Source organism: Ursus americanus, chromosome 16, assembly GCF_024610735.1.
Source record: "Ursus americanus isolate L20-20 chromosome 16, mUrsAme1.1.p, whole genome shotgun sequence".
NCBI classification, from domain to species: domain Eukaryota; kingdom Metazoa; phylum Chordata; class Mammalia; order Carnivora; family Ursidae; genus Ursus; species Ursus americanus.
The window spans coordinates 58,640,611-58,653,768 of NC_142142.1; the positions used below are offsets into that span (position 1 = coordinate 58,640,611).

A 13,158-nucleotide genomic window follows, 5' to 3' on the forward strand; every position below is an offset into this window, starting at 1 on the left:
TTTGCCTATTGGTTCCTTCCCAGCTGTCTTTTTCGAATTTGTTTCTTTCATCATACCTTGAATACCAATGCTACATAAAACTGGACATGTGTTTAAATTCCCAACAACTCCCCTACTCTTTGAAAAACATAAAGTGAGATGACATGATAGTAACACTCTGATTTTGTTCTGAGATTAAAGATGTTTCAATTACAAAGTCAAACTTGAAAGAAAAGGAAGCCTCAAATAAAAACACAACTTTTCAACCATTTAAATAATCTTACATTGATAACTTCATCTACTCATTCCTGTTTTCCAATGTGATCTCCACTGTTAATTTTGCGAATGAAGGTTTTTTCACCATAAAGCAAAACTATACACTGCAAACTTTTGTGGCGGGCTACAAATGGGCTTGGGTATCTTTCTCTCAAGAACTCTATAAGTACATATTAAAATCTGTTAAGAACCCAATGTTAGTAGCCAAGAGAACAAATTTTAATAAGAGCAGGGCTATCACTCAGGGCAAAAGCAGGTGCAGAGTATTTCTGTGTAGCTATCCTTTGTCTCCACTGGAGCCCCTGGCCCAGGCTTGCCACTATCCACACAAACTGGCACCTCAGAGCTGGAAAATGAAATTGCTGCTAAACCATTGCTTTTTTTTTTTTTTTTTTAAACCATTGCTTTTTAGACTCAACTCTCATACCACTATCCCGACGTATCATTCACTAACCATCTGTATCCTTCAACTTAATAATGTTCACTGACACTGGGCTTTTCTAATTCATTTTATTCAGTTTTTTATTTCAATTCCAGTATAGTTACCATATAGGGTTATATTACTTTCACATGTCCAATATAATAATTCAATGGCTTTTCTGATTCTTAAACTAAAGTTGGTATCACAAAGCCACATCTTAATGTGTGAAGAGTAAAAAAAAGTTTGAGTCCAAGAGTCCCTAAACAAACATTTCTACTTCTGGCTTTCAGCGTTGTATGAAGCCCATTTCCTTATGTAAGCTTACTGGAATCCTGCACTTTGGGTCAAAAATATCAACTCTTTAAAATATCCACTGCACCAGTTCAAAATGGGAAATGTGTGGCTCATCAGGAGTAAAAATTTCTACTCAACAGTAAGCATAGTGTTAGTTAAGAGGGTGGGTTTTGACTGCCAAGAAAGCTAATGTGATCTCAAAATGAATTAGTAAAAGTATAGCATAAAAGATATGCAAGTCCTGCTCCACTCTGTACCAATCAGAATATAGCTATAATTGAGTCCTACACTTTGAGATATAATTAAACCGAAGAAAATTCAGAAGAGAGTGACACAAAACTAGGTCATATGAGCTGAAGGAAGTATATCTGTTTAGCTTAGAGAAGAGGACTCAGAGGAAATGTCACAGCTAACTTCGAATACCTCAAAGGATATCATTCTGAAAAAACTTTATCAGGATTTTTCCGCATTATCTCAGAAGGCAGAAGCAGTAAGGAGGACAGGTTTCAGTACTATTAAAGCTATTCAAAGATAGAAAAAAAAGCCTTAAAAGTATGTTTGATCATTAAGGCTAAATGCTAGGAACACAAAGAAGGGATCCAAGAGAATGTGTAGTTGGAATACTAATTTTTAATCCTTCCAACCTAGAGACTATCATTACGTGCCTGCACAAATTCCTCCAAATATTTGAACCGATCATATATTAAAAACCATTATATGTACTAGAAATTAGAGTTAGCACTCAACTTTTACCTCACCATTTTCCAACCAAACTCACGCAACAATAACCTTTTAAACCAGCTCCTTATAATAAATAACAGCACTTACTTTTATTTGCACATTTGATGAAGTACTTGACCAAACTACTGATTTCTTGCATCTTTTTCTGCCTAGTGGCTTGTGTTGAGGCTGATACACTTGGTTTCGCTGTTCGCAGACATTCTGTTTCTTTCTGAACATATTTCTGTAAAAATCTTCAAGAAAACAAAGAATTTCCGAAACTTATTAAATGCTTAAATTATTACAACATTTGAAAAATGCTTTACACCATCATAAAGAGAATCTCTTAGGCCACAATGCTGTGATCAATGTACCAGCTAAATAAAACAATTTTCTCTTTCAAGGCCTAAGCCCCACAATACCAATTTAAAGTCTGTTCTGCAAAGTTCTAAACTGTAACCTCTATGATTTTCTGTTGCTTTACTGTTTATTTTCTCATTTTATTATTAAAAGCTTACAATGCTATTAAGGCTCTCAGTTCTCTCTTGTTATTTTGTACACAACCCAACCCTTTCCCAGGCAGTTGGCAATGCTTCTAGCCTTTGAATGAAGCCTGCCTAGAAGATACTCATGATTACCTAGAAGTGCCAGGTGCCGAATGGACCTACCTGATCCACTTATGCAAAATAATACTCATCTTTAGATAGCAACTATTTTTCTGGTACTTGAAATAAACTAAGTAACCAGAGAAAAAGAAGCATGCATTTTTTATGTTATCTGCACTGAAGTCTGTAAGTGCATCCAGTACCAAGTACGTGGTAAAAATAAAAGTTCTAAACACTTAAGAACAAATAAATATACTTTCCCCTTGACTGAAAATGTTATTTCGATCTTCTCAGTATTCTACATTAGTTTAAAATATTTTATTCATTTTTCCTAAGCTTTACAATCTATTTCTAGACACAAATAGACTTAAGAGTTGAAAATTATGTCTTAATGTAAAAAGGCATCAATTCTGTTTGGCACTCTAGTCCAGCAATCAGTTATCTTTCCAATGCCTGATTTTTTTTAACTGCATTCCTATGGAAATTATTCTGTAATTATTTTCTTATTATAATTTAACACGTAGCAGTTACTCAGAGCAATGCTTAAAGATGTAAAAGTAATAATAAAGCATTTATAACTTAATTTTATTTTCCAATTTGAAATAAAGTTTTTTTTAAAGTCTTTTGATTGAACTAATATGAAAGGAATTCTTTCTAATCTTGAGTGAGATCTAAGAACTTTTATTGAACAAATGGCTTAAAAACTTATTTTTCCTATATGATCATCCTTTAAAAATCATGTTTCAGATAAATATTAAGCACCAACTTCACATGCAAGGCACAACAGTATATAGGGAGCAAAGAGAAGTAAGACCTACACACACAAAAATATCACAACAAATAAAATATCACAAACAAAATAAAATGAAAGAGAAAAATAAAGACAGTAAAAAAAAAAATGAGAATGGAATACCTAAAAACAGCATCCCAGTTCAAATATTTGGTTTGTTTGGAATCTGAATGTCGATCTAAATGTTGAACAGTTTCAGGATCCCGAATCAGGCGCTTAAATTTCTCAACTTCTTTCTGAAAATGAAAAAGAACACAGTAATGGGTTGCCAATCACACACTAATTTTAAGAAAAGATTAAATGTCGGTAATTTACTACCCTTCGTTCTGTAGCTCTATCATGTTCTAGATGACGGCAGCAAATAAGCAGATCATTAAGTGCTAAGCTCATGGTTCAGAATTTCAGAAAGCACATCACTGTAAAAAAAAAAACACATAAATGCAAAATTATTTCAAATTGTAGTATTAATATACAGTAAGATCAAACTGTACAATTAGAGGTATACTGTGATCAAACATACAATGATTTTTTTTTAATGTTTCCACATTCAAGTGAGATTTTCTTAGAATATATCAAAACAAAGCCTCAACATGCAAATGGGTACTTGCATGCACTAGCAGGATAAAAATAGGAAACATATAATTTATTGTTCTGAGACCTTTTCTAACAAACATGATAATTAAAATTTGAAAGATCAACAGAAGACAGCCAGGTCAAGAATAAGGAAAAGAAAAGGCTGCCTGGGTGTCTCAGTCAGCTAAACACGTCTGACTCTTGGTTTTAGCTCAGGTCATGATCTCGAGGTCGTGAGATCAAGCCTCCGCATTAACAGGCTCTGTGCTCAGCGCAGTCTATTTTGGATTCTCTCTCTCTCCCTCCTTCTCCCCACACTCCACACCGAGTGCACACGCATTCTCTCTAAAATAAATGCACAAATCTAAAAATCTAAAAAAAAAAAAAAAAAAGAAGAAGAAAAAGAAGAAGGAAAAGAGCATTTAAGGATTTAACACTGACCGGCTGAACTACATAACTCTTACTACTTAACTCTTACACGGAGTGACAAGACGTGTCATTTGCTGAGCCAAAAGCTCAAATTGATTTATGCTTTGGAATTGCTATGTAGGAGGTTATCAGAGCTAGTAAGCCTTGTCTAGCACTTAAGTCTCAACTGGCTTTCTGGTTCTCATTTAAACCAAAAACACAAGGACAATTATGCTCCTGTTTTAAAAGGGTATTAAATACTATAGTGCCAAAAATAAACTACATTTTACTATGCCTTAATGCCATTGCTGTAGCCCTCCTTTTAGGTTTTCTGACATAATCAGACCTTCCTTTGATGCCCTTTAAAAAAAAAAACCCTCAAGAAAAGCATTTTTTGTCATTATTTCTGACTCTTGTACAGAGAAGCTTCATTTTTGTTAGACTATGAATGTTTACAAAGAAAAAAAAACATACTTTTTTTTGTCTATGACTTATCTCAAGAGGAAAAAGAGGAAGGGGAGTTCTTTTCCCATCCATTTATATAAACTCCATTCATTCTTTAAAGATCAGGTATGTATCTTTACCGTTAACTTGCAGTCTTAAATATGGAACTAAGAGACCACGTCTAATCTTCCTACAAAGGAAGAAATCCCTCCTACAAATTTATTTAAACACTCTCTTTAAACACAGTGAGAGCACACTACCTAACAAACCCACCTATTTCGCTGGTAGATAGCTCTAATTTGCCTCTCCATTTTTATTCATTGTTGTTGTGACTCTCTCATCCCTATTACAACCTCCTTTACTCTGCTGTAGATTACAAATTGTTATTTACCTGACGGTCTTTTTCATTTGATTGTAAACTTCTTGAGGAAAAGGACTATTATTTTTATTTTCCATTCCTTATGGTTTTATCTAGGACTCTTTCCCCTTCATACTCAATCTTGGTTTAAAACCCTCTTGATTGAGTCAATAAGGAAAATAAAACTGGGATTGTAACCAATGAAAATACCTTAACAATATCCATATTCAAAGAACCATAAACATAGGCATGTTTATATCTAAGTATACTAAAGGTGTTATTTATAATGTAAAAAAATGCAGGTTTACTGACCATTCAACACTTCCAGGAAGACGCAGCCCTAAACTTTCTTTTTTTAAAGCTGTGGTTTTTCTGTTCGTCTCCTTCTGTGCTCCTCTCTTCTGTTTCTCAAAGCTTGATTAATTTGAAGAAAACAAAACAGTTCAGTTAGGAAATGTTCTTTCACTGATACATGCAACAATATTTACCAGGCCACTACTTGTATAAGGTACTATGACAAGGGTAGCCAGACATATGAATTAAACAGAAATCCTTCCTTTGTGGAGTCATAACTGGTGGGGGAGAGCGACAATAAACGAGTACCCTGAAAAATCAATGCATAATTCCAAAGTATGATATATGATTTAAAGGAACCAAATATACAATAACAATGCAGAGGATCACTTTTGATAAGCTTCCAGGGAATACTTCTCAGCAGAGGTTACAACAAAGCTAAGATCGAACTGATGCCAATCACAGAAAGAGCTAGAGGACCAGTATTTCAGGGAAGGAGACTAGTACCACCCAAAGATCCTATGATGGGAAAGTGCATGGTATGTTGGAGGAATTGAAAGAAAACCGAAGGAACTACAGAATAGTCAGCTAAAGAGAGTCAACAGATAAGGCTGAATTCAATCAATATATTTACCCAGAACTAAGCACCCCCAACAGGCAACTGAAACTACACATACTTCCTGAAAAACAGTCTCTGAAGTGGCAAGTCCAACCTTTCTTTTTAGATCTCATTCAAGTTGATTTCTTTGCAGAATCTGACAATGATGCCTACATCGCATCTTCCTGCATATAATTCTGCCCTTGGCATGCCATTCTTTTCTGGACTAAGTGTGGACTCTGTAGTTAGACAGTACTGGTTCAAATCCTAACCCTGCCCCTTACAGGACCTTGGGCACACTGGCTAATCTCTCTAAACCTCAGATCTGTCAATGATAAAACGATAAACAATACTAGGGCTTCCTCTAGAACAATACTAGAACTAGAACAATAACTAGAAAGTTATTGTTAAAGATTCACGTATGGGTTTAACACAGTGCCTGGAACACAACAAATGCTCAATAAATGTCACCAGTCACCATTCTCCCCTTTCTTTGTTTCCTCAGTCTCTCTTGATGGTTCCTCTTCCACCCACACCTGCAAGACTATCTCTGTCTACTTCCCACCTGAGGTTCTCCCAGTGCGATCTCATCCACTCCTAAGACCTCAACATGCTGAAAATGCCCACATCTGTTTCATTAAACGCCAGACCTCACTCTTGAGCTTCTGAAACCTTCCACGCTTTGTGTCTTTACACGCATTTCCCCCTTCTGTCTGGAAGGCCCCCACCATCCTCCTCGGGGGCAAGTAAACAACTCGAGGTCTCCTCGCAGAACCTCGTTAGCTCCTCTACGAACACGGTTCTCCCTCAACAATCACTCTGAGCTCTAACAGTCCTTTTACTTCTCGGTACCTGATAAAAACAGCAGCGAACGCTCTTGAGGGCTCACCACAGGCAAGGATTATCACAAGGGAGACAGGACGGCGCGGTCACCCACATGACTGCCAAAACTCCACGGCCAGCAACAAAATTCCTGAGTCCGTGCTCTTAACCACGCCACTCTAGTTTAAGCCTCAGCAGATGCTCGAGGATTGAAACTAATCAAGAAAACGGGGAAAAACATGGTTAGTCAAGTCATCTAGGTACACCTGGGCCATAACAGGGGCAGGGAAAGGGGACGCGCACGAGCGTGCAACGGGGCACCTGGAAGAAGGTTCGAGGCTAAGCCCGCTAGGGGCTCGGAGAGAGGGCGGGAGAGAAACAGCGCAGCGAGCAGGGAAGATCCGCTCCAGAGCAGCGGGTGAGACCGACCACCGGGGGGCTGGTCACAGCGGCTCGGACACCCCTGCAGCCCCCGACGCAGATGCCACTGCCCGCTTTCCACGCCCCTAACGGTGCTCAGCCAAAGTGGAATTTCCTAAAGCGGCGGCATCTGCAGCCTAAATCCCGGCTCCACTCGCCTTCCTCCTGCGGCCCAGCGCCTCCAGCCAGGTGGACACCCACTATTCCCGCTTCCGGTTCAAACACGGCGTGACCGCGCAGCCTGGGTCTCCCGAGGAAGAAGTCAGGGTCATCACCCGGGAGCGGTGACCATCTGCTCATGCGCGCCGACCCCCGCACGCTCTGCGCTCCCTGCGCTCGCTCGCCTCAAAAACATTCGCCTCGTCTGAGCAAACGCGCCTGCGCGTTGCCCGCCAGTGGCGTGCGACCTTGCGCTCGCCGCCCGCCCCCTGGCCCAGGCCGCGGCGCCTGCATCCCACCTCCTCGCCACTTTCGGCCCCACCCCTCCTAATATGAGGACGGAAGTGACGACAGTTCCGAGGGGAACGGAGGCGGGTTTCATTTCGGCGCCTTTCTTTCTCCGGCGGAAGCGATTGGCGGACGCGGGGCGAAAGAGGCGGGACAAATTGCCGCGGGTTCAGTGCCGCCACTGGAACCGGGAGATGCGGCGCAAGAGCTGTCGCTGTGTTGGCTTTTACCTGAATCTCGTCTCCTGTGGCGGTTCCTGTGGCGGCTTCGGTCATGCTATTACCTTCAGACATAGCGCGGCTGGTACTGGGTAAGCGCGGACGCGGGGAGGACGGGTAGTGGACCCGGCTGAGCAGGACGGAACGACCTTTGGGGCCAAAGGTTCTCCCCGGGGTGGGGAAGCTCTGGGGTTCTGCCTTCCCGCATGCAGGTCGAGACCTGCGGCGGTTCTCCCTTGAGCCGGGAGCTCGGGCAGCGTAAGCCTCTTTGTGTGCGGATGCTGCGCTTTTCGGAGGCTGCGTGGCGAGGGGAGGGCCGAGGAGAAGCGCGGGGCGGAACACCTGAGGCCCGGGTTCGGAGGGGGAGCCAGGCCTGCAAGCCTCGTCGGGACCCCCGGAAGGAGACTTGTCAGAGCTGGGACCAGATTAGGGAACACGAGGACGTCCCCGGGCCGGCCAGTCTCGTACAGAGACCTTGGCGACGTCCTTCTCATGACTCGCCCCGATAACGACGAATTTGGGGGCGAACGTGATCTTCCCTGTCCATCCTTCGCCTTCCCTCCCCGAAGTGACTGGTCCAGCGTAGGAGGTCTGAAATGCCAGCTGCATGTTGTAAAACAGCAGCAATTCCTCATCTTTCGACCGGCCAGAAATTTCACGGAGGAAAGAAAATACCTTCCAGTTGAACGTGTGCTAGTCCTACTGGTTCGTTTTTCCTCCATTTGAGGACGGTTGGTGTCACGGGCTTGTTGTCAGGGCGTATTGTCTGTGTGGGGAAACGGGTTTTGTGGTTGTGTGTCCCCGGGAAGAATCGAGAGGGTCGTGCTGCTGGGAGCGAGACCCTTAGGAAGCTCAGACCCCGAGCCAGCGGTTTGCAGACCTCTTACGCGACACCTCTGAAAGTAAATGGTAAACATCTCTGATGAAACTTCCCGTAGTGTCCGCAGGATTTACTGTCGTTACCCTATTGTTAGAAAGATCCCATTTGTCGTCTTTTTTAAATACTCAGCCCTGTCGGGAAAACTGACCTTTGTGCTCGGGGCTTTTGGTGAGCACATTTTGCAGGAAACAGGAGAGGGTAACGGTTGCACAGTCCCTTTTTAGAAAAACTTAAGGACTTAAGTTTTAATTAATATTTTGTTAATGTGTGGTTAATCTTTTGCCTGCTTTATCAGAACTGAATTATCAATAGTTAATCTATATCTGTGAGAAGAAGCTGTCTTGTAATTGTTACATTTATTGGGACAACATCGAAACCAATTTAAAGTAGACTTTCATACTGTTGAGGATAACATTGGCGTACTTTTTTTTTCCTCCAGGTATATCTTTTAAGGATTTTTGAGTTTTAGCAGTTTGGTAATCCACTCCAGTTTCAGTAACTATAGTCTTTAACGGGTTTTCTCACCTTGGCCCTATTGACATTTGGGGCCAGGTAATGATATATTATGGGGAGCTGTCCTGTGCATTGTGAGATGTTTAGCAGCATCCCTGGCATCTATCCATTAGATGTCAGTAAGACCCCACTCCCACTCCCACCCCCACCCCTTATGACAGGAAAAGAAATGTCTACAGATATTGCCAGTGTGTTCCCTGGAGGGCAAAATCATCCCCAGTTAATAACAACTGATCTTAGAGCAATATGATTTTCTAACTGGAATAATTCACACCAAATTGTATCCTCCACAAACCAGCTGCTCTGCTTGACTTCTACTTTTTTAATGGATAAAAATTCCAAATTCATTGTTTCTTACACTAAAAATTCTTTGTCATTCATATTCCATTTTAATTGCCACCAATCATACTTAATATACCCCCCCATGCCTTCTTTGGGACTTCTGTCGTGGCTTCTGATATAGTTGTGCTATTGATATTTACTGTTAAAAAAATCTTCCTGAAGCGTTCATACTACACGTATTCTAAAAGAAAAAATTGCAGTTACCAAAATTTCAAGTTATGCAAAAGAATACATGATACAAAAAAAGAAAATCTCCCCACATTCTTACTCTTATTTAATATTATGTCTTGAAGCTCATATCAGCACACAGAGTTCTATAATTCCAAAACTTCGAGGCTTAAAATTGTAACAATTATTTTGTCCTGATTCTTCATTCAGTACCCTCTCCCTATCTTCACCTCTCTTTTTATTGACTCCTTTTCTTCATAATGTTCTTTAAAGAAATCTTTGGGTGCTTAGTATCAAACCCTGCTAAATGCTAAGAATAGAGAAGTAGTTCCCCTTAGAGTTTACTTAATTAGGTTTCCTTATGCTCAGGCATGTGCCCCTCCCACACACACAAACCCGAAAATACCTTACTGAGACCTCATCACACAGTCTGTGTAACGCTCTGTGTCACCCTTTTACAAATCAAAAAATGAACTCTACTTCCCGCCTGCCTTTCATTCCTCAACATACCATACTGACTTGAACCTCACTACATGTAACCAGCCCTTGCTCCTCAGCTACATCCAGCTGTTGTCTCGCTGGAATTTCTGTAAATATTCTACAGGCCAAAATACATCAAAGTGTTGCTTATTACCCTTGGGACACCACTTCGGTTTTCTCAGTATGTTGTACAAGGTGTTCTGTGGAACTGATCCTGCCCACCTCTCCTGCTTGATCTCAACTTTTCAATGTCTGCCCTGTGCTCCAGGCATACCAACTACTTGGAGTTTCTCCAAATAAAGTCCACACTCTTTAAAAACTTTTCTAACAGGTATAACTATTAATGTCTCCTTACGTGCTTCCCTTATTTACCATATTTTATTGTTGCTTGTGTTTACTTATTTTTGTGAAATATACATGACATAAATATATACAATATTTTAGCCATTTTTAAGTGTACAGTTCTGTGGCATTAAGTACATTCATATCGCTCTCTAACCATCACCATCATCCACCTGTAGAACTTCATCTTCCCAAACTGAAACTTAACTTTTGTCCTCAATTTTCTTGATCCGGGATTAAGAAGACAGGCCTTGAAAGTTCTTGGAAGCCCCCAAAACTAAAGGTTTATGTCAGGTGGGGCATTCTTATGAATGAAGGGGCGAGAATATTTTTTGGATTTCTAAATAGGTTTGTTCTTTCTGTGTGAGTCAAAATCCATTCAGGAAGACTGAAACCAATCTGCGTATTTAACGTGGAGGGATCTAATGAGGGAATTGGTTACACTGGTGATAGAAAAACTAAGAAGACAAGCTGCGTATGTGAGCCAACTCAGAGGGTAGCAACAGCAGGAAGCCCCTGTGATAATCAGGTGGACTAGGAGAAATGAAGCAGTCCAGAGGCTGGGTTTTCCTCTCTGTGGAAGATGGAAGGTAGACTTTTCTGGTGAGGGACCGGTAGTCACAGAGGAGAATCTACTAAGGCAAAGAGGGAATGGGAGGAAAACAACATGGCTTCTTCCAACTGCCCTCCAGTCTCCCACCAGTGCTTCCCATTGTTTGAGCACAGTCAGAAGCCAGCTGACAAGGAGCCTAAGAAACATTGCCTGCGTGGGGTCAGGTTTCCTATCATACAGCTCAGAGCAAGAGAGAGAGAGGAAGAAGAGATTTGAAGACAAACAGAATCAGAATTGACACACCTGAAAGGTCACAGAGCCACTGATCATATTCACCTTTATTTCACTAAGATATTATAAATTTAGTAAATATATATAGAAGTGCAACTCTGATCATAACATTTTTTTTCCTTATTGCATATCTGTCATTTAGTCAGATTGTGTTTATATCCTATTAATTATGCATAAAAATGTCATTGATGACATTTACAGCTTTTTTGGATCCTTACCCATTCTGTCTTTTCAGTTGTATCTCCAGCTGTTCTCCATCATATACATTGTGCTTTCTCCAAACTGGGCACGTTCCCTGAACATGCTCTCCATGTATGCTTTTCACAAGCTTTTTTTGGATTCCCCAACCATCCTTCAAGACTCATCTCTTCTTTGCAACATTCATAATTTTCCCCAAGTTGGTAATACTTGTCTCAAGTCCCTCTCCTGTAAAATTAAGTCCTACTGTCTTAGCAGCCTTGCTTTGCATTAGTTACTTCCATATGTATCTTCTGGGTCCGTTTAGATAACTTCTTCATAGAAAGAAACTTTGTTATTTGTGGATCTAGTAATAATAAGGCACTGTAAGTCTTCCCAAGAATTGCTTACATTTTTAAATAATAATTCAAAAATTCCTGGGAAATTATTAGAATATGTAAAGGAGATATTTTCAGGTAGGGGGATTTGATATTTCTTGCTTTCTTCATCAGGCTCCATTCTCTTTAGTTTTTCCTCTCCATAAATTAGAAGAAGAGAAGGCAGATTCTTGGCATCTCAGTTCCTAAAATTTGAAAACTCTAGATATAGTTCGGATTTTATCTTTACTTCTCTTTTCCAGTTGTATTTCCCCTTCAGTCTATTTAATTTGTTACTCAACAATAGGCAGAGGACAATATTAAGAAAAAAGGAAACTCAGGCATGCTTTCTTACCCATTTGTACATCTTTGTCAGTAAGTTTACACAAAGGATAGTTATTTTATTCTGAAGTTTTTAGGAGTAAAAAGAAACAATCACTAATGCTAATTGAAGAGTAATTATTTGCATTATAATAAGAGATCATTGCGCCCTGCTTCATATTTTCATTGTAAAATTTGATATTTGGAATAATTTATAGCTAAAACTTCCCCTATTATTCTGATAGAGGATTGATTACAATCAAGTACTTAAGAATGATAAATAAGATTTTTATAAGCAAATAAGTAGTTAACTGTATATTGATAGTTAATATTGAAGTACTCAATTATTACTTTACAGCATTGTTTTGGAACTCGTAGGACAAAAGTAAAACAAAATACATCAAGTCTAATCTAAAATATGAACTCGGGCACCTGGGTGGTTCAGTCGGTTAAGCATCGGACTCTTGATCCCAGCTCAGCTCTTGATCTTAGGATTGTGAATTCAAGCTGCTCATTGGGTGCCACATTGGGCATGGAGCCTACTTAAAAAATAAATAAAATAAAAAATAAAAACGGGGGCACCTGGGTGGGGCAGTCAGTTAAGCATCTGACTTTTGGTTTTGGCCCAGGTCATGATCTCAGGGTCCTGAAATTAAGCCTCATGTGGGGCTCTGCTTGGACTGTGCTGGAGATTGTGTACCCCTATCCCTTTGCCCCTCTCACTTTGCTCTTGCTCTCTCAAATAAATAAATCTTTAAAAAATAATAAAATGGGAACTCTAGATTGCCCAAAAGTGGGCATGTTTTTTTTTGTTTTGTTTTTTAAAAATTTGTGGGCTTTTTTTTTTTTTTTAAGAATTTATTTTTAATTTCTACACCCAACATGGGACTCCTTCTTAAAATCCTGAGATCAAGAATTTCACACTCCACCGATTGAGCCAGCCAGGTGCCCCTGAAGAATTGGGTTTTTTTCATCTGAAGCAGTCATCAGCCTGGATGGTGTGTTCTGATTCCACCATCCAAAACACATTGGTCTAGAATAATTCAC

The 13,158-nt window shown here is 40.1% G+C and overlaps 2 protein-coding genes across 4 annotated transcripts in view; one reads left to right on the forward strand and one right to left on the reverse strand.

Moving 5' to 3' along the window:
- Window positions 1–7,454, reverse strand: part of LOC123792533 (serine-protein kinase ATM) — a 126,395-nt gene extending 118,941 nt beyond the window's left edge. Inside the window, exons 1-6 of one of the 2 annotated variants that reach the window (XM_087868466.1) lie at window positions 7,161–7,454; window positions 6,613–6,797; window positions 5,181–5,282; window positions 3,404–3,501; window positions 3,209–3,321; window positions 1,799–1,944 (exon numbers count right to left, since the gene is read on the reverse strand). In XM_087868466.1, coding sequence (XP_087724592.1) covers window positions 1,799–1,944; window positions 3,209–3,321; window positions 3,404–3,475 — 331 coding nt within the window. In that variant the 5' untranslated portion in view covers window positions 3,476–3,501; window positions 5,181–5,282; window positions 6,613–6,797; window positions 7,161–7,454. The other variant, XM_045797711.2, reaches the window with a different exon arrangement.
- Window positions 7,455–7,565: 111 nt separating this feature from the next.
- Window positions 7,566–13,158, forward strand: part of NPAT (nuclear protein, coactivator of histone transcription) — a 50,895-nt gene continuing 45,302 nt past the window's right edge. For both annotated transcript variants that reach the window (XM_045797710.2, XM_087868471.1), the window contains exon 1: window positions 7,566–7,759. In XM_045797710.2, coding sequence (XP_045653666.1) covers window positions 7,723–7,759 — 37 coding nt within the window. In that variant the 5' untranslated portion in view covers window positions 7,566–7,722. The remainder of the gene's footprint in view (window positions 7,760–13,158) is intronic.